Here is a 22114-nt window from a genome sequence, read left to right on the forward strand (position 1 = left end):
ATGCAAAATTGGGGTTGGGGAGTGGGGGATTAATGCCTGAAAGAGGGTTTCTGTTTGGAGTGACGGGAAAGTTTGGTACTAGATGGTAGTGATGGTAGCAACAACACTGTGAATGTAACTAACACCTTCTCATTGTATACTTGAAAGTAATTGAAATGGGAAATTTTATGTTGTATATATGTTACCACAACAAAAATTAAAAGAAAAAAATCCCCAGAATTGTACAATCCAAAGAGTGAAATATAGATTTTAGTATGGATTTTAGTTAATACATGTGGCTAGTGGCTGCCACACTGAACAGCGTAGTTCTAAAGCCTAGTTCATACTGCAAAATGAGTTGTTTGAAAGCCTGGTATTTTTACAAAAACATTTATTTAATAGTAACAACCTAAGGAGGAAATTGAGGCTCAGTAAGGCCAAGTAACTTTCCCAAGACTTTATGCTAGAAAGCGGTAGTGGTTAAGAGACTCTGGTCAGATGAGAAGGACCTTTGTCTGGTTGATGTGAAGGTGACGTGGGAAGTGTTCAGCACAGTACCTGGCTCACAGCCACTACTTCCACATCGAGAAGCATCACTCTACCATTATAATGCTTTTTAATACCATCACCATGCAAGTAAAGAGTAGGTAGTGGGGAGAAAGTAGAGACCACTTGGTCACTAGCTGAGGAAACCTTGCATGAGCTCTGAGATATGTTGCCAAGATCTCCCCACAAATAACTTGTAACACTCACCGGACTGGTAGGTGAGGAAACCACAAGGTTCAGTCTAACTCCACTGTCCTCTGGGGACGACTTCTGGCCACTCCCTTGGCAGCCTGCCCTGGTTTTCTCTCTCACAGGACTAGAAGGCTGCTGGGTTGAGGTGTTCCCCGAAGAGGTAGTTTGGGCAGTGTCCAGCTGTGACAAGTCCAGGGTGCCAGGTGCCTGGGAAAGCAGGTCCTGCTTGTGGCTACCACCTGGAGTCCCAGAGCATGCTTGGGCAGGGATGGACTCTGCAGGCACATCAAAGTGCAGGTGTGTACTGGTGCCCAGGCCATGAAGGGAGAGCGAGGCTTGCAGTGCAGGAGTCTCAGTTTCTTGGCTCAGTCCATTGGTTGGCACAGAGTTTACATGGGCTTTGCTGAATTCTGACAACACCCTAGAAGTTTTTAAACAAAGAAACCCGTGTGACTGGTGGTTGGCTAGGATGCCCAAGGTTACTGAAATAGTGGCAAAAGTGGAAAACTCCTGTTTTGTGATTTTAAAAACCCTTTTAATTATCCATTGCATCCATCACTCACACACAGCCCTCCTCCTCTATACTCACCACCAAGGGATTCTTTTCAGGCAGGACTTTGCAGATTAGGTTGGTAGGTAAGTGGTGAAGTTCAAGATCTCAGGTGAAAAAGCTCACATAGCAGAGAAAGGACTTGAGAAGAATAGGAACTGATTAGCTTTCTAGGAAATACCTCTCCACCCCCTTATTCTGGGGCTCAAGCATTCTCCCACAGGTATAATAAGCATGCCTTTTACCTTGTGAACAGGCTAACGGAAGGCGAGGAGAGTTTATTTAGCCAAAAAAATGGTTGCGTGGGCAATCATTTCCCCAAACACCATCTGTGGTAGAGCAGATAGGCAGAGTGAATCTAAGAGCTGGCTCTCCAACAGAACATGCCACTGAGGCACCAAGACTCCACTCTGGGATATGGACTTAGGTGAATAAGGACCATGCAGGTTTTCTAAGTGGGGGCCTATTTTGTTTCTGGAACAGTAACTGGAACAGCAGGCTGGGGGTGCAAGGGCTGGTCCACCTCAGAGACAGACTGGGTGTTGCTATAAAACGCTGCTAGAGATCAGTGTCCACAAGGTGTAAGAGGGTGTATATAAGTATACACGGGGTGTGTTATTACAAATTCCCTCCAATGGACTGGCTCTTCCGCCCCCTCCATGGTGCCTCCCAGGACTAGAGGGGGCCAATATTACTGCCTTTGTTCACACACACACACACACACACACACACACACACACTGCAAAAACGTATTCCTAGGCCTTCTGAATGCGCACTGGTTAGTGACCGCACTTTATCTATCTGAGGATTCTGAAAATCCAAGTTCCATTTCTGAAATAACACATTTGCTGTCTCTTCCTGTGATTTATGAAATTAGGGGAGTATTTCATTGATAAATCCAGGTTCAGATGGCAACAAGCTGTCTGGAGCCCAAAATTTGCATACATCTACCCAAATCACTTAGAATGGGCCCAAAAGACATATTAAATTCTCCATAATTTGGGCTTAGGGAAATGAAGATTTTAGAACTCAAGTTGCTTACCTGATTGTCTTACCACTAAGTTCTGCTCCTACCTACATAATCATAAAAATCTCAAAACAGTCTTTCAAGAAATTATAGTAAAAAATAAGTGACCCTCCCTTTATCCAGTGCATGGGTAGATGAACAATAAAATGGAGACGTGCATGAAAAAAAAAAACAGGTCAGGAATATGGGGAAAAAACACCCCTATGTAAACTATGGACAGCAGTTATAGTACTACTTTAATAATCTTTCATCAACTGTAACAAACGTAACTACTGTTAAAAAATAGAATTACAAAAAAAAAAGTGTTATCATCAGCTATAACAATCTTCCACATCAATGCAAGTGATGGTGGTGGGGTGGTGTATGGGAATCCTGTATTTTATGCATGATTGTTCTGTAAAACCACAACTTCTCAATTAAAAAAAATTAAAGTTGGACCCCTATCTTACATGATATAAAAAATTAATCAAAATGAATTGTAGACCTAAATGCAAGAGCAAAAACCAGAAAACTCTTAGAATAAATATAGGTCTAAATCTTCATGATATTAGATTAGGGAATGACTTCTTAGATATGACCCTATAACACAAGCAACCAAAGAAAAACATAGATTAATTGGACTTCATCAATATTAAAAAAGTTGTTGTACCTCAAAGGACACTAGCAAGAAAGTGAAAAAAAGACAACTTACAGAATGAGTCAGAATATTTAGAAATCGTATATCTGATCAGGGTCAAGTATCCAGAATATAAAAAAAATCTTACAACTCAATAATAAAAAGACTAATAATTCAATTAAAAATGGGGAAAGGATTTGAAGAGATATTTTTCCAAAGGAGATATACTAACGGCCAATAAGAATATGAAAAGATGTTCAGCATTATTAGTTATCAGGGAAATGCAAATCAAAACCACAATACTGTACCACTTATCAATCACTAGGATGGCTACTATAAAAGACAGATAAAAACAAGTGTTGGTAAGAATGTGAAGACACTGGAACTCTCATACAATGCTGGTGGAAATGTAAAATGGTGCAGCTGCTTCGGAAAACAGTTCGACAGTGCCTCAAAAAATTAAACAGTTACTTTACAACCCTGGGATTCCCCTCCTAGATACATACCCAAGAGAACTGAAAACAGATGTCCACACAAAACCTTTACACAAACGTTCAGCATTATTCATAATAGTCAAAAGACGGAAACAATGCAAATATCCATTATTAACAAAATGTGGTATATCCATAAAATGGAATATTATTTAGCAATAAAAAGGAATAAAGTACTGATATATGCTATAACATGGATAGGCCTTGAAAACATTATGCTTAGTGTAAGAAACCAGACACAAAAGGCCACAAATTATATGAGTCCATTTATATGAAATGTCCAGAATTGGCAAATCCATAAAAACTGAAAGTAGATTAGTGGTTGCCAGGGCTAGGGTGAGTGGGGATGGCAAGTGACTGCTAGTGGGCATGGAGATTCTTTCTGGAGTGATGAAAATGTTCTAGAATTAGACAGTAGTGATGGCTGTGCAACCTTATGAATATACTAAAAACCACTGAAGTGCACACTTTAAAATGGCAAATTTTATGATATGTGAATACATCTCAAAAAAGAAAAATAATAGGTTGTCAATCTGAGGAAGGCATAGAGATGCTGTGGAGTAATTACAGGGGTGGGCAGGCAGGTGCTAGTCTTTGGTCAAAGGTCTCCCTCTAAAACAGACTGATGAAAATCAAGGGGTGCAACTTGTAGGCAATGTTGAGGTCTGGATACAAAGAGTAGTTTCCTACAGGCAGAAAGGGAAAGAACATGTGCCAACCAATTGTATGTGTCCAAACCACATGACAGAACATACCTACCTTTTGAAATGAACTAGGAAGGCACATTTTTAATAAATGTCACCTCTGAGGCCCCAGGTTCTCATGGCTGCTGGGAGGTGATGTGGTGAGTGATTAAGAACAGCAGCTCTTGAGTTCACCTGGCCTCAGCACAGGGCTGTGTCAGATGACAGGCTTTTAAAGTCCATGGATCTCAATTCCCTCATCTCTAAAACAAGGCTGGTAACAGCACCCATCTTTTATGACTGCAACAAAGATTAATGAGATAAATGAGATAATACAGGTAAAATGCTTTTTAATAGAGTGTCTGGCACAAAATGGCACTGGGAGTGGCCAGGAAGGTCCTAAAAAGAGGCTGATGGAACATGGGTCTGACAAAGTAAATGTTAATAACAATTTGTTACTGTAGTTGTTTTCATTATTATTGATAAGATTATTTAGCCACCATGGCTACAAATGTAAAAATTTGAGGAAAGGGAGAGGAACTGCATTACAGAATTACTCAAAAGCTAACAAATTAATGACCAATTATAAACGAATCCTAATCTATAAAAATATTTTAATGACAAAGTATACTGCATGTTAGAATGAGTGAGTGACTTAATGCCTAAGGAAAAGTCACCAAAGAGCAAGAAGCTTGTCTGATAGATAACCAGAATTTTCACCAATCCAAAACCAGGGTCAAGATGAAACAAAATTCACATTGAGGAATAACAGAGCTTCATCAGAATCATACTAGACTTCAGGACCCACACATACACGAATAATTGAATAAAAAGCATGGTCTAGAGAATCTGGATGACCACCTTATAAAGTAGTCCTGCCAGTCTTCCTGAACCTGTGGACTGTTGTGTTGATGGTACATGGTACTATTTTGCCAGTCAAGAGCCACTTAGAAAAGCACAGAGGTGGGCTGCATATTCCAAGAATCATTTCTCCCAATGCAATTAACAGCACTGAATTAAATATTTGAATGTGGCTGAAGAGGGGAAAGTCTATGGTTGTATATATGTTACTAGAATAAAAACACACAAAAAACAAAACATCAAAGCCGTAGGACTGTACCACACAAACAGTGAATGGTAATGTAAACCATGGACTATAGTTAATAGTGCAATTACAAAAATGTTCCTTTATCAGTTGTAACAAATGTACCACACTAACACAAGGTGTTAATAATAGAGAGGTATAAGGGAACTATGTATAAATTTTATGCATGATTTTTTTGCAAACCTACAACTTCCCTAATAAAATAAATAAATAAAAAGCAGAAGAAAAGGGAGCTTCATGAAACAAGAAGCCTAGAGAGAAAGCTAGCAGACACTGTTATGTTCACCATATGCCTTTCAGATGAGAGAGAAACATTGAAAGTCATCAATCTTTTGAACCAAGGTATCTTTTACTGGATGTCTTAGATTGGACATTCTATAGACTTGCTTTAATTTGGACATTTCCATGGCCTTGGAACTATAAACTTGCAACTTAATAAATTCCCCTTAAAAAAAAATCATTTCTCCCAGGGGAAAATTCGATGACAGTATCTGACAAATAATATCAACCAAAGGTTTTGCAGATTATATAGTATTGGGAGAACTGACATCACAAGGCACCCAGTAATAAAATGACAATATCACTTACTGAGTACCAACACTTACCAGGCACTATTCTTATTACCTTACATTATGTTGATTAATTTAATCCTCCCAGCATTCCTTTAAAGAATTCTTATCTCCATTTTATACATAAAAATATCAAGGTCAGAAAGGTTGAGTACCAAGGCCACAAAGGAGGCAATACGAAGACACAGGCAGTTTGACTCCTTAGTCTACACTCTTAACTACCACACTGTACTTAAGCCCCTCTGTGACTACTACTACTACTACTAATGATGATGATGATAAATACAGACCCAACAAACACAAATGAACCTTATCAGGACAGCCAATCGTCTATTCACAAGGCAAGCTGCAACTTGGTTTCAGTAAGACACAACCTCTATGTTAATTAATAAAATTCATTTTGAATGTTGTGCTGTGTTATTTCATGTTTAATTTATGGAGGCTTTGGTTTCATAGTGGTTTAAGAGTTATAAGCACAATTTATTTATGCCTAATTTTAAGCTTACAAATATTTAAGCAATAAAATAAAAATAAATCTAAGTGTCTGTGAGAATCTTTCACCCTTAAAACACACATTTAAAGAATGCTGGTCTAAGGTGTCACCTCTTGCCTCGCCTCCTGTGGATATTCAAATACTAACTTCTAGGGCCAGCTCTCAGAATGATGGTGTTGGATGTGTTTGTGCATCTGCATGTTTGTTTAGTGTTTGCCACTTCCGCATATCACTGTCCAGTGCTCCTGCGTATATTCTGACTTTCCCTTGAGTGCTCCATAATGCCAAGGACCATCCTTCCTACACAGGGTGGATGGTCACTGATTCAACAATGTTAAGCTGGAATTTTCCAATCACCAGATTCATGAAGAGCAAAGTCTTCCAGCCACGGGACAAGGCATATGACAAAGGCTGGCTGGTCTGCGGGAGAAGGCTGACACAGAGGAAGGGCTAGGACACATTGAGCAAGTCTAAGTCATGCGCCAGGCCCAGCCATCTCTGAAGACAGAGACTGTTCCTTCCTAGCATATTATATCTAAATTCCTCCTTTTGACATTGGAAAACTGTAGTATGTTCAGGGTTCAGAAGCCATTTCTGAGGACGACCAGACATTCTCACATATTTAACTCATTAACAGGCATCCAATTTGATTCTCAATCAGCTCTATGAGGGCAGCTCCATTTCACAGATGAGGAAACAGAACCTCAGAAGGAGTCAGCAGTTTGCCTGACATCACTATATTTGTAAGTGGGAAAACTGGGTTGGAAATCAGCTCCGGCCCCAAGCCCAGTCCAGTGTTATTCCCCTGCCAGGTGGGAACCTGGTTAAGGACCTGAACCAAGACAAGGGCAGTGAAAGTGGACAAGACCTAAACAGAGGCTGATGGAAAATGGGTCTGACTGAAAGAGGCCCTTAATAGAAGGTTACCATTTTTCACCTATTAGATGAACAAATATCCAAAAGTTTGTAATGCCTTGTGTTGGCAGGGCTGAGGAGAAACAGGTACATTTCTGGTGGAGTTTATCTCTGAAAATTACAAATTAATTAATCCTTTGGCTTAGCAATTTTGCTTCTGGGAGTTTATGAACAAGTATGCTTGCATACCAACTAAAAGAGCACACATGCCAGGATATTTATGACAACACTGTAACCCAACAAAAAACCAGATACTCTAATGTTCATTAAACAGAGGGCTGGTTAAATAAACTTAGGTCCATTTGTTCAAGGGAAATATTAGGTAATAGGAAAAAAAGAAAGAAACTCTGATATGAAAAGATCTCTAAAACAAGATGTAAAACAGTACATATGTGCTTGCTACCTTTTATGGAAAAGATGTGGTGGTGGGGGGCAGATAAGTGATAAGAGATACAATTTTTAAAAATCTATATATCTGTATTTGTTGTAGATGCAGCATTTAGAAACTTTAGAAGAACATGAAGAAATGAATAATTGTGGTCATGAGGATGGGAAGAATGAAGAACAAGGGGGGAGGGGGGAGGGGTAGGCTGGAAAGACTGTGTCTACTTGGCTAAATTATTGGGTTCAGTTGTTTGGTCATGCAAGCGCTGGCCTGTTACTTTTAGGATATTTCATGGATCTAAATTGATTGCATCTATAGCTGATTACATCTGCCATCAACAAAAGAGACTGCCTTAACAATGAGAGCAGTTTCATTCAATCAGTTGAAAGCCTTAAAGGGAGAACTGGTGATTTCAGCAGTCAGAAAGAATTCCTATATCAGCTAGCCAACTTCTTCTGAGGCATTAAAATCTTACTGGAGTTCGCAATTTGCAGCCTATGGAATTAGGATTTGCTAATCCCCATGACAGCATAAACTAATTCCTATACTAAGCCTCTTAATATTTACATATATATGTATCCTGCTGGTTTTCTTAGTCTGCTGAACCTGATCTACTATAACACATTTTAGATTTTTTCTAACCATAAGAATGGACTATTAAATTAAATTAACTATTTAAAAAAAAAAAAAGGGCTGTATTAAGAAGGTTCTACCCAGGCTTCCCTTTCTAGTCAAACTGATCTGCTCCATTCACTCCTCCACACACTTGTCGCCATTGTCTACCACCTTCTCCACAGGTCATTCGGGCCTCCTCCAGGAGTCCTTCTTTATTACTCCTCATGCCCTTGTGCATCACTGCATTTTTTGCAAGTTGTAGCTAACACTGAATTGTTAAGTTTCCTTCCTTCTAGATGAAGACAACATGTATAACTTATACGAAGCCTTAGGGAATCAAAATAACTTGCCAAAAGTCACCCAAGAGCAGAGCTGGAGCTTGAAGCAGTTTAGAGCCCTGCCTATATCCATTCTTCCAACTACACCCATAGTGCCTCTAATTACAGCACCCAGATCCTACAGTCCCTGAGGAAGGATGATATCTCCTCTGTCTCTCTGTATACTCTAATATAGAGTTCAGTGCTTGGTGGCCAGCAATAACACGGTATAGGAAAGAAGGAAGAAAAGAAGGGAGGGGGTGGGAGGCACTCACTCTTGCAGAGACTGATCTGAATCATCAGCATTTGCTGTTCCCAGGTCTGAGTCGTAGGACATGGGCTCTTCAGAACGGTCTGGACTCTTGGAACCGTTCTCTTGGAGTAGGCAGCTATCAGAGTTCAAGCTGCAGGACAGCTGGGATGAACTGGCTGTGTCCAGGCTGAGGGTGGAGGCAGTGAGCTTCCTGTTCTGCCGGATCTTATGGCCTGAGTGCTGGACTTCGATGTCCTCTGAGCCAGAGGAATGGGAAATTGAATCCAAGGACTCCTTCCGCTGTAGTTCGGCACCAGAGGTTGTGAGAGGGTCAAGCTCCGAGAGTGGGCAAAGCCCAGAAAGGGCCAATGGAGTGAGTGTCCACTCGTTTAAGATGGCAGACTTATAGGAGAGTTCGAAGGACAAGGATGTTAACCCCTGCAGGAAGCTAAGGAGAAATTCACCCTCCTCTGCATCTCGAAGCAGGGCTGTAGGCTGATAGTACTCACACAGCCGGACCTGTTCCTGAAGGAGAAGTTTCAGGTAGCATTCCATCAGGCCGTCGTTGAGGGCCAACCGAAGCCAGGCTCGGCAGCGGCCCACATCTGTGTTGACAAAGATCAGGTGTTCCAATTCTGAGATGATGTGTCTGGCAAGGGGGAGAATTGACTTCTTTCAAGAAACTATCAAAAATCATAGGCATGTCTTTTAATCACTTGCTAGCAAGAACCAAAAATAATGATGGCAAATATATACCAGCATGAAAAATTCCTGAATAATAGTGTTTAAGGGAAATTTAGAAATAGCTAAGCTATAATCCCCAGGTTTCTGAAGTGTTATGAAGGATAACTGCTATGTTTGTTACAATTATGCCTTGGACCCCTGACATCTATCTGCTCACTTAAGACATGCTTGCTGAGCAAGGTCCTTGCAGGTGTTAAGGTACAGGATATAGACACGGTCCCTGCTTTACCACTCAAGGGCATATGTTAGGTGAGCCCCAGTTGTGGTAGAGTTGTGGCATGGGGTGGAGGAAATAAATTCAGGATTGGAGTAAGAAAATGCCATAGAACAGGCAGCATCTGAGATGGGCCTTGGGGTATTTCAAGAGGCAAAAATGGAAGGCACAAGGGACTGGCAGAAAAAAAGCATAAAGTATAAGGAAGAAACAGACAATTACTTGTCTGTTGGAATGCTGGGCATTCCAATTACAACATGTGGAGAGAAGGTAATTCAGTGCAAAGCCAGGTAAAAGTGGGCCTTGAGTATCAAACCAATAAGGCAAAGTAGAGCAGTGGTCCCCACACCTGGCTGTACATTAGAATCACCTGGAGAACCTGATCAGCTTCTGGTACCCTAAGCCTGACCTTGTAACTCAGATACTTGATGGGGCTGGCCTTCGCAAGCCTAATACAGGTTTTTGTGCAAGAAAGTGACTTGACCACAACCAGGCAGACCTCAGGGTGGGTCTGTCTGAGTAAGATCAGAACCCAAGTCTACTAAACTCAGTTCTTGAATTCCAAGGGATAATGGAAATGCCATTCCTCTGAGCTGTCACAGTCCCCTGCACATGCCTTCTCCAAGGGAGTACAGATTTCACTCTACTGGACTCAGTGATTGAGTTCCCATATTGACTGACTGACTGACATACTGAAAGATGGAACAGAATGATAAGAGGACACTTAGAAAGCCACTGTCAGCTAAGAGAGAGGTAAGAATCTGAGATAGGACAGTGGCAGTAAGCAGGGAAAGGAAGATCAAAGTTTGACAAGGCACCTTCAGGTTGAAGGTGGCATTTAATAGCCCTTACAGGCACAGTGCCAGATACCTATTCAAAGGCTCAAGCAGTTAGGGACAAGGCCAAAGAGACAAATGTCTCAACAGTGAATATTCAGATGCTCTTCCCAGAGTCTACTTTTTTGAAAAAATCCCATCCCTAGTTGTAAGAATAACATTTAGCACACAGACTATCAAACATTCTAAGCCAGTTTTGGCAAAAGTTTTCTGTAAAGGGCTGGGTAGTAAATATTTTAGGCTTTTCAGGTCATCCAAACTTTGTTGCAACTACTCAACTCTGCCATGGGATAAAAGCAGCCACAGGCAATATGTATATGAATGGGCATGGCTGTATTTTGATAAAACTTTATCTACAAAAACAAGGGGTGGGCCAGCATTGGCACAGAGGCTTTGGTTGCCAACTGCCTGGCCTAAAACAATGTTCTCCAACCTTTTTCACATGCAAAAGATTTGTATGGCACCTTGAAGTAAACAGAAAAGGGTGTTCCTGCTAGAGTCAACCAGCCCAGGGCCTTGAAGCAGCCCCAGGCCATTGTCTGAGGGCTGAGGGGCTCAATATCTAATGGCACACTGCCTGGGAAGCTGGATCTAAGAATAAACCCCTCTACAGGACACTGCCTACACCTGTTATCTCTTCAGTAGAACACACGGCATCTTGGCTGGTTTCTCTCACTGCTGATCAGAAGAGATACGTGTCCCATATTCTGAAATTCCTCCTGAAAGCAAAACCTCTCTAGGTGATCTTACTTGTGAGTGACGGTTTTCAGGAGAGGCCAGAAGACAGGCTGAGGAAGAGGTTTCTGGTGAGCAGTTTTCTTCCTCTTTCCCCCTGCTTCCACTCGGATGTGCTTGGCATGTAGGCCATGGATAAACACGGCTTCCAGGGCACTGCACAAGGTGTTGGCATCTCCATCTTCACTGGTGACCACTGTGTCCAAGGACACATACTGCTTCTGCAATGCCTTCACTGATCCCACCAGCTTTTTCTTGATGACCTATGCAGTGTCAAACGTAACACAGGCCTTTAGGACAAAATCTTATAGAGACCCTCTGGAATATTAAGTCTTGACTATTGGAAAATACACGCATGGCTGAATGTATGTATGTATCTATAAATTCTTTCTGCAAAAATAGCACGTATTAATTCTAGAAAATAGAGATAAAAATGTAGCGAAGAAAAGGAAAATCACACACCACCCACAGAATAACTATTGTTACTATTTTTTTTTTTAACCCATATCCTTCACTGGGTATTTTTTGTATTCTAAATGGAGTTTCAAAGAACTTAAGCCTTATATATCTTATGTTTAAATACTGGCTCCATCATGATGACTATTAAAGATGAAAGACTGGGTAAATTCTTCTAAGGACAGAGGTGGGGCTTTCTACCTTATTGATTTGACCAAGATTTTTTTCAGAGTATCAATGAGCTAATCAATGTGGAGAATAAAAATGCTGCTTTAGAACAACTAAGATATCAAAAAACAAAAGCATGGTTTACATTTGGAAAGACCCTATACAAAAGTAATATTTTCTGTAGTACACTATTTAATTTAACCTGCCTGGCCAGTTTACTTAAACAACATAATTACATGGAAACTAGAATAGGGACCGAGAGCTATTATTCTTTTTAGGTAACTGTAATATCTCCATATATCCCAGAGTATTTGGGCAGAAAGTTAAAAAGTATTTGCAAAGTCCCTTGAGGGACTGGGGAAAAATGTGGAAATATCAAACTTCTCCACCTGGGGAATTCCTGATATTCTCTCATGCATTAGGGACTCCCAATTTAATAAGCCAAGCCCTTATTCTTGGAGCTTGTCCTTATGAAACTTATTCCTGCAAAGAAGTTAAGCCTACTTATAATTATGCTTAAGAGTCCCCCCCCCCCAGAGAACCTCTTTGGTTGCTCAGATGTGGCCTCTCACTCTAAGACAACTCTGCAAGTAAACTCATTGCCCTCCCCCTTACATGGGACATGACTCCCCGGGATGAGCCTGGACCCAGAACTCTGGGACTGAGAAAACCTTTTTGACCAAAGAGGAGAAAAGAAATGAAACAAAATAAAGTTTCAGTGGCTAAGAGATTTCAAATAAAGTTGAGAGGTCATTTTGGAGACTATTCTTATGCTTTATATAGATATTCTTTTTTAGTTTCTAGTGTATTAGAATGGTTAGAAGGAAATGCCTGAAACTGTTGAACTGTCATCTAGTAGCTTTGGTACTTGGTGATGATTGCATAACTATGTAGCTTTTATGGTGTGACAGTGTGATTATGAAACCTTGAGACTGACATTCCCTTTATCCAGCGTATGGGTAGATTAGTAAGAAAATTAAGACAAATAAATAAATAAATAGGGGAGGATAAGGGGATGGGATGTTTTCGGTGTTCCTTTTTTTCTTTTTTTTTTTTGCATAGGTAGGCACTGGGACTCGAACCCGGGTCTCTGGCATCATGGCAGGCAAGACCTCTGCCTGCTGAGCCACCATGGCCCCTCTTTGGGAGTTCCTTTTTATTTTTTGGAGTAATGAAAATGTTCTAAAATTGTGGTGATGCATGTAGAACTATATGATGACACTGTGAGCCACTGATTGTATACTTGGGATAATTATATGGTATGTGAATATATTTCAATAGAATTGCATTAAAAAAAAAAAAGAAAGACACTAGACACGGAAGTCAGAGGCCTAGGTTCAATTCTAGCTCTGTTAGTACCCAGACATTTTACTTAACCTCTCTGAGCCTCAATCTTCTCATTTGTTAAATGGAAATACTTCCTGATCTATAGTACCTGGGAGGTTGTAGGGATTGCACCTTGAGGGCCATACTAGTATTTTACTCATCTTTGTGTCCTCAACACTAAGCATTATGCCTGACTTAATAAATCTTTGTTAAATGAGTAATTGTAAAGTGTACATAAAGTCCTTTGAAAATATTGTACAATGTAAAAGTAAAAACTGAACTATGTAAAAAATACTGTACTATGTAAAAGTAAAAACCGGCAGTATGCTATAATTATGTCAAAGTTACAAAAGCCACTGGAAAATGACTAAAAAAGGACTGCAAAAACTGTGGTTTGATTTGCTAGCTGATAGAATATAGATAAGAATTTTACTTTTTGATTTTTTTTTTGCATGGGCAGGCACCGGGAAACGAACTGCCTGCATGGCGGGCAAGAACTCTGCCACTGAGCTACTGTGGCCCGCCCCTCTTTTGATTTTAGTGGACGTGGTAAACACTAATGTTCTTTGAAAATTTAAATGGTTTTTTAATAAGCTTTAAATGATATATAATTCACATCATAAAATCACCCATTTAAAGTGTACAATTCTGTGGCTTTTGGTATATTCACAGAATTGTGCAACCACCACTACAAAGTTTAGAACATTTTCATCACTCCAAAAAGGAACCCCTTATATACTAACAGTCACTTCCTATTCCCTCCTCCCTTCTTCCCCTGATAACCACTAACCTTCAGTCTGTTCCTATGGATTTCATATAAATGGAGGCATCCAATATCTACCCTTTTATGTCTGGCCTCTTTCAATTAGCAAAATGTTTGCAAGGTTCATCCACCTTGTAGCATGTCTCAGAATTTCATTCCACTTTTTTTTTTTTTTACATGGGCAGGCACCGGGAAACTAATCCAGGTCTCCAGCATGGCAGGTTACAACTCTGCCACTGAGCCACCATTGCCCACCCTCATTCCTTTTCATGCCTGAATAATATTCTATTAAATGGATATATCACATTTTGTTTACCCATTCAGTTGATAGACATTTGGGTTATTTCCACTTTTTGGCTATTATGAATAATTGTGCCATGAACACTTATGTACAAGTTTTTGTGTGGACATATTTTCCACTTTTTGGGGTATATATCTAGAAGCAGAGTTGCTGGATCATACGGTAACTTCATGTTCAATTTTTACATTTCTACCAGCAATGTATGAGGGTTCCAGTTTCTCTACAGTCTCACCAATACCTACCCACTAAATATTGTGTAGGGTATAGAGGGATTAATAAGACATACATTTGAGGATCTCATACCCTCATGGAGTTAGTTCATGCTACCCCTTGTTAGCAGGCTTTGCAGGCCAAGGGCCATGTTCCTGGAGAGCTCTTGGGTGGATGGGAAAGGCAACACAAAGAAAAGGGCCTCTGCCTGAAAGCCAGCTGGTTAAATGTATGGAGCTGGACTCTCCATTGGTCAAAAGAGGGGAAAGCACATCTCTGACATCTGCAGTTCCTTTCAAGCAGAAAGTTCTCTGAATAGGGGAACAACACTGGGGAGGAAAGAAAAAACCTGCCTTCTCCCCCCAAAGCCATCTCAGGATTCTGCCAGGGGCTCAGCCCCAAACTTGCCCTGACCTCCTGACTCTAAGGGAACTGACAGCTTAGCCCACAGACTGCCCAAGAGAGCCCCGGGGCCCAGTTAGGATGCACACAGCAATCAGCGGAGGCTGAGTGGGCTCCAGTTGACTGGTTCAGATATATGTAAGATGCCAACTTACTTTTAAAATTATGAAAACGTAACAAACCAGTGCTTGGGAAGCTGTCTCAACCCAACTTACCGTATTGGCCAAACTGTGTGACCAAATCATGGCCTAAAGGCCAAGGGCTGAAAGTTTAAATGGAAACTCCTGATCTCTGGCTAACTTATCTTAAATCCCCACTGTTTTTTTGTAAATTGTCATTTGTTTTTAATCACCAAAAGGACGACTGAGAAAGGATAGGCTCTCCTCAGACCTACTTCTACTGTAACATTTTCCTCAACCTAAGCCCTCTCTTTTTGGATAGTGCCCATTCATTTCAAAGTTAGAAAAAACTGATAAAACAGTTGTCTCTCTACACCCCTTCTCCACCCTTAATCTTCCCTTGTCCACCTACCTGGATGGCAGCCTGGGGGTCCAGTCCATTCTCCACCACTGACAGCATTTCCACTTGTGCCGCAACTCCCGTGGAATCACACGTCACCTGTGAGACAGATGGAGGCCAGATGAGCAAGTTCTCAACTTAACTCTACCCAGTTCCTCCAGTAGGCAGTAGGATGTCAGCTGATCTCACTCAAACTGCAACCAAAGCTCTTCGGAATCCAAAAGTAAAACCTGGAAAGCGGGTTATAAAGAAGGAAGTAAAAAAGGAAAAAAAAAAAAAAAAATCAGAAGGCTCAGACCTCAGGAGGTGAGGAGTCCTATGATCCCGGGGTGGATCAGCCCCAAGGAGTGGGCGGTAAGGGCCCTTTACTCCAAATGCCAGTACAGAAAGCCAGGAACCTGTGGGATCAGGGTGTGGGAGTGGAAGGAATGGCTGATTTAGATACAGAGATGCTGCAGCTGAAAGATCCATAGGTACCAGGAAGCCGGGGCTGAGAATTCACATTCAGGTCCTGGTTCTGTATTAGGCCCTCTTACCCTAGTCCTGGTCTGCAGGTCAGCAGTGAAAAGAACAAATGAATTAGCTTCAAAAGGGGAAAGACTGCTGCTTTGCTACACTTCTGCTTCTCCTTGAGGCTATAAGGGTCTGCCTTGCAGAGCACAGGAGGATGCATCTAAAGAGACCAACAAAGGTTCTAATCTCCATTTCACCTCTAATTAGCTGGGCATGCTTAGACATTGTATCAGACTGTCAGAAAGAGACATGAACATATGTGAAGTACCCTGCACAGGTCCTGAAATGGACCAGGCACTCAGTAAATGCTATCTTTGATCCCAGTGGATATTGCCACCCACATACCAAATATACAAGCAATACTCAGTTAAATCTGTTTGTTTTTTTTAAGTGGGAAAATGCTTTTCTTTTCTATTGTTGAAGCCCTCACCTTCTCTTGGAGGTACAAGCATTGTTCTGAAAAGGAAGTAAAGGGAGGGCCCTCAGTTGGGATATGGGGGAGCCAGATCCCCAGGTCTAAGGGTAAAGCCATCCCCACCAGTGCAGCCTCAGGGCAGCTGGCTTCCTCCCTGGGGAACTGAATATTTGGTAGAGCCTCCACCTGACTGAGACTGAGAGGGCTGTTAGTTGGCCTATATAACCCCCAATAACTTGAACAGTTGTGTCTGTCTGATTGGGATTGGACAAGCCCATTCACATCTCAACAAATCTCCAGTGAACATAGTGCTGAGCATCAGGGAATACCTCCCCCTCACATCCTCACCCCCCTCCCCCCAAAAAAGATTATTTGCTGTTCTGACGTCAAAAAATCATGGCCCAACAGAGGTTAACAAAACCAAGGAAGGTTAAATGGGTTCTGTATCCTTTACGCATATTGCCTTACTCCTTCCTCATTAACCACATTAGGGGTGATAAGGAAATGGAAGCTGAGGGAGTCAAGGAACTTCCCAAGATTCCATAGCTACTAAGTGGCCTGCCTCTACCACCCACTCCTAGAGTGCCTACTCCAGCTCAAGGGAAAAGACTTCAGACACCTGAATGGGTACAATCACCTAAGTGAACAGGGAAAACTTTCTGGAAGAGGTGAGTATGAGCTAGGCTTGGGTAGGCAGGAAGGGGTGCACTTCAGCTGGGGGCCCAGGTGCACGGGCACATCGAGGCCAGTCTGGCAAGAAAGATTTATAAGAGAGCAGGGAGTGTGAGGTCTGGAAAGGACAGAAGCAGGGTGGTCCTAGAACTTGACGATGCTCTGATTCAATCCCTGGTGTCTGGAGTTGGTAGAAGGTAAACAGGACTCCTAAGTCAGACAAACAGAGGGAGGCAGGTATGTGTAGAGGAGCGCCTCTGCAGACCAGCTCTGGCCAGGACGTGACAGTTTGCCAGGAAAAGCATTTGCCATGGATGCAGCCCCTGTCTGACTGCCTCGCTCTTCACCATATTCTTTGCTCCCATCTACCTGGGGAATCTTAGGGCCTTCCCCTGGGAACCAGCTCATACTCAGGGACCGAGAAGACAAGGAAAGGTGTGCTGTGGTCAACCAGCACAGAGTCACCCCTGGAAATGTGTCTGATCCTGGAGCTTAGGTTCCTTCAAGGCTACCCAAATGTAGCCCAGGGAGATTGCCCAGCAGAGTCAAGGTTCTCTGGGCTCCAACACTCAGCAACTTCAGCCCTTCCAGACAGAGCCCTCAAGCTCTAAACTGCCCCTCCCTAGCCAGCCAGGCCAGGCCCCCAGGTCACGGATCTCAACAATCTAAATTAACAGCCTGGCTCCATTAAGGTCTAATTAGTTGAGAATAATTAAGTATTTATGGAGAGGGGGGTATGAGTAAGGGGGTGATCTTGCCAAGAAATCATTTGCCAAACCAAAGTACACTGAAGATAAGAGAGATTAGAGGAGGGCCAGACAAGTTACTGACTCCTAAACAAAGTGTCAAAAAAGCTACAAAATGACAACAGTTCAGAGGAATCCAGGAGAGCAGCCACTTGACAATCTGGAAAACAGGACCAAGACCTTGGGATTCAGGCCACAATTCAGGACATCTTTTTCCTTGTAGGAAGCCAAAGTGCTTTACCTAGCCACGTCTGTTACATAATGCCTCCAGGAGGCAGACACCAACTCAAAGGCAGGAATTTGACAGTCTAGACCCAAGAAATCACTGTAGAATCAGAGAGGGCTATGGGCCTCTACCTGCTGGTCAGCACCCCATCATCCACCTGAGTGGCCCAGGCCCTAAATCTACCATTGTATGGAAATGGATTCATATTCAGTCCTCAAAACTTTCTTCTCTGACACCAAGATTCAAACCAAAGAGGTGTGGCTTCAAGGAAACCTATGCTGAAGGGAATAAGGGGAGAACTTGGGAAGTGATACCAAATGCCTCTCAGAAAGTCTACCACGGGAAAAGGTAAGTTCTGCCCTTTAGAAAGACACCACATTATGTGATACGGGGCTGCGTCTGCCCTTAAAGTATTGATTCTCCCTTACAGAGCTCTCCAGGGTGAATAAAACAAGCATTTCTAACCACATACTCTAACCTCATTTAATTCTTACAACAATCCTGTGGGAGAAGGATGCTTATTCCTGTTTTACAGTTGAGAAAAATGAGGCTTAGCAGAAACAGGCCTTAAGTAAGGGATAGAGTTCTCCAGAGTTCTCCAGTTCCCTCATTCCAACTCTATGCCTTTCAACCTGATCAAATTGTCTCAGGTTTTGGCTCAAGGAGTTATAGGCAAACTTAATACTTAAGAAGGTTTTAAGAGGTACTCAAAAGCCTCATTTTATCTGTGATCTAAAAGGCCTAAAACCAACTTGCCAATCAGATCTATAGCCCAGGTCCTTTCTACTAGACCCAAGTTTCAGAGCTGGCATTTCTTAAATGCCACAACATATAGTTAGGAAGGAATTATCCTGGTTGTTTTTCACTGGACTGCCTGGCCTTCTGTACATGTTCAATTTCTTTTCCTCTAGAAACCAGGGAAGAAAAAAAAATAGAATAGCTTAGATGAGACTTACATTAAAAGAAGAAATGGATAGCTAGCTTCACCGCTTTCAAATGGGTTTTCAAAACATTCAGCCCATGAGTAAACAGCAACATCTTCTCTTTAGAGACTCCTTAGCCATTCCCAACAGCCTTCCCTCTACTGGCAGAATCACACTGTGTACCTGTTTAGAACAGACTGCAATTTAAGCCACTCAGCTCCTGTACCAGTTGATGAGTCATATTTTTCAGTTGGAAAAGATGATCTTTCAGACATGTGAGTGCTGAATGAGTAAACAGCTGCTTCCTTCCACCTGAAGAAAACTGGATTTCTGGACAAGTGTCTTGTGAGAGGTGGGGGAGAGGAAGCCTTTGAAGCAATTAAATACCAGTTATTTAATTGGTTTGAAATAAGAGGGTTAGATACCAGTCAAGGGCTAACGGGCAAGGGCAGAACTGTGAAGTTGGTGAACACTCAGTATCTTTCTTTCCTTCCTCCTTTCTTCCATCCAATAACACCCATCGCCCCTGATATTCCTGTCCCATTTACCATAGGATTCTAGCTGGGACCAAATTCTGAATGAATGTAAATAGGAACTTTGCCTGATACGGTCATCATCGCATTTCCAGTGCCTCGAATGGTGTCTGGCACACTGTTGTGCTAAAAAAATACTTGCTGAGTGAACTATTGAATAAAATAAAAATAAGGCACAGGACAGGTATCATTGTCTCCATTTCATAGACTGTGGGAAGTTAAGGCATACAACTCATAAGTGATGGGGTGATTATGGAGCTCTTTCCTTTAAACTAAGCTCTTATCAGGATGAAAATCATTCACTATAACAGAGGGCTACTGAAGGTAGAACAGCATCCCCTTCTCAAAAGAATGAGACAATAATGGTGGAATGGCAAGCAAAGGCAATGTGTTCCTCTGGGGGCCTTTCAGCTTGCTACATGAGGAGGACCAACCCTTCTCAAGCTGGGTGACCAGAATGCAGAGGGAATGTGCACCAAGAAGCACTAGGAGACTGTAAATTCTGAAAACGGGGCCTGGGTGTCTCAAGAATAACCCTCTGCCTCAGTTACTATAAGATAACTTGGCTCCAGGCATTCATGGGTAACCTCAAACTGCCAAAATTCAATGACAGCACCTGTGTGTACAGGTGCTCTGTACACACCTAGGCCTCAGCTTCCCTAATATCCTTCGCAACATGTAACATCATCTCTGGCACCCATCACCTACCCTGTGTTCAGTGTTGGGACAGATCTGGCAATCAGCCCTCGTAGGAAGGAGCTTTGAGGGAGGGTCCCTTACAAATGCGAGGACAAGGTACATGGACATGGTTCTGTCATCATGGCCAACCCCACACAGTGACACTCCCTGATGTTCTCCAGGGTCAGAACACAAGCCAAGATGAAGTGAGGGCTCCAAATGACCTCAGCTGGATGAACTGGATGAGTGACCATCCCTCACCTCCTAAGTATTTGGATGATGCCCTACCATTCCAGCAGCCAGGACAAGTAATTTAATATGAATGCTAGAAACACAATTCCTGAGGACAGGTACAGGGGATCAGATACCCAGGGAAAGCCCTGACCCGAGAAAGAAAGAGAGAGAGAGGGAGAGAGAGAAGTACCCCAGTATTTCTCAACACTTATTTACCATCAGAGACTTTGCACACACCCAATTAAGCTGCTCAGTGGTTAACCGCCTGGCTCTCAAGCAAGCACCCAGATTTGGAGGGTGAGAAGCAACTGGTGGGGTTGGCAGGGTGCTCTGCACCAAGTGTTCAGGATGAATGGGAACTGGGGTCAAAAGAAGAATGAGTATGAAGAGTTGGGGTGAGGCAGCAGAGGTGAAAGGACACAGAGATCTTATACTTGAGAAGACTGGGTGAAGGTTGGTAGGAACTGGGCAGCAAGAAGTAGGCACAGTTAAGCAAAGATTTAAGGATGGGGTGTCCACAAGATGGCAGGGAGTGGAAAGATGATTGGAGTTACAGAATGGAGTACATATGTAGTGGGCTAGGAAGTTATGGGCTGAGTTTGTGAGAAGATACATGTAAGACCAAAGGTAAGGCTGGGATCAAGACTTATCAAAGAAGAAAGGGGTAAACTAAACAGGACACCTACTTTGGTGGGAGGTCTTAAATGAGAGTGGGACCGAGGGAGGTGTTTGAGATGAGCAGACCTGGGGGTGGGGTGGGAGACTGGGCTAAAAAGGTTGAGCCAAAAAACGGGAAACCAGAATGGTGGGTTCGGGGAAGTTTCAGCGGAGCATTAGGATTGTCATGGGGGTTGAGGGTAGAGGATGATTCGTGCTATGGGGAGGTAAAAGGATGTGGTTGAGATTGGGGTTGCGACTGGACTAAGTGGGATCAGGGGTGAAGCTGCATTTACGCATGAGGAGAGGTGAGGCGGTAGGGGTAAGGGCTGGAGTCAGGTCATGGGAGAAGGTGGAAGGGACGACCCAGCAGTGACAGGGTCGAAGGCTGGGGTGGGAGTGGGTTTAGGGAAGGACGTGAAGTTTGGGCCGGGAAGGGTTGGGGTGTTTCGAAGCCGGACCGTTTCAAGGCAGCCAGGGGTTTAGGATCACGGAAAGGGCTGCCCATCGCGCGTCCACGTCTCAGCCCCGCCGCCCCTCCGCTGTCCTCCTCGCCGCCTGACCCCTGACTCACCAAAGGGAGCGGGCAAGAGGGCAGGGAACACTGCCGGCCGCGGCAGCCCCTTTGCCTCCGACCGGAAGCTACGACCTCTTGGCCACTGACAACAGGAAACAGGGCCGGCGGCGCCTGACGCCATCACGTTCACTTTGCGCTCCGGCCCCGCCCTCGGCACGTGCAGCCAATCGCGAGGCCCGAAGGAGCCGCGGGGTGGGGTTAGCCCGGGAGCCAAGGCCCCGACGCAGCCTGGGTCTGGGAGGCCTGCGAGCCGGCGGCGGGGTGTAGCGTGCAGAGGCTGGGATCCCACCGCGGGGCAGAACGCGTCCGCCCCGCCCGCCTCCCGCAGGGTCTGCCTCAGACGAGCTCCTGACCGCTCCCGGCTTCAGCCTAACTTTAGAGCCAACTCTTCACCTCCCTCAGCCGGAGGCTGCCCACCTGTAAAAGGAGATTGGTAGAGCCTGCTCTATTGTGCCTCCCCGAGGGCATCAGTGCAGCCCGGCGGGCGGAGCCGGGGCCCAGGCTGGGGCCTCGCGCCTGGCGGCTTGCAG

General features: G+C 43.3%; 1 protein-coding gene across 4 annotated transcripts in view; it reads right to left on the minus strand.

Annotated features, from left to right (window-relative positions):
* The window catches only part of LOC143687210 (putative pleckstrin homology domain-containing family M member 1P), a 56446-nt gene extending 34752 nt beyond the window's left edge, over positions 1–21694 (minus strand). For 2 of the 4 annotated variants that reach the window (XM_077163960.1, XM_077163962.1), the window contains exons 1-5: positions 21582–21694; positions 15423–15509; positions 11281–11528; positions 8759–9385; positions 733–1138 (exon numbers count right to left, since the gene is read on the minus strand). In XM_077163960.1, the coding sequence (XP_077020075.1) occupies positions 733–1138; positions 8759–9385; positions 11281–11528; positions 15423–15470 (1329 nt within the window). In that variant the 5' untranslated portion in view covers positions 15471–15509; positions 21582–21694. Of the gene's footprint in view, positions 1–732; positions 1139–8758; positions 9386–11280; positions 11529–15422; positions 15510–18938; positions 20929–21581 lie in introns of those variants that run through there. The other 2 variants (XM_077163961.1, XM_077163963.1) reach the window with 2 other exon arrangements.
* Between the last annotated feature and the right edge of the window lie 420 nt (positions 21695–22114).

Source organism: Tamandua tetradactyla, chromosome 6 (genome assembly GCF_023851605.1).
Source record: "Tamandua tetradactyla isolate mTamTet1 chromosome 6, mTamTet1.pri, whole genome shotgun sequence".
Lineage (NCBI taxonomy): Eukaryota > Metazoa > Chordata > Mammalia > Pilosa > Myrmecophagidae > Tamandua > Tamandua tetradactyla.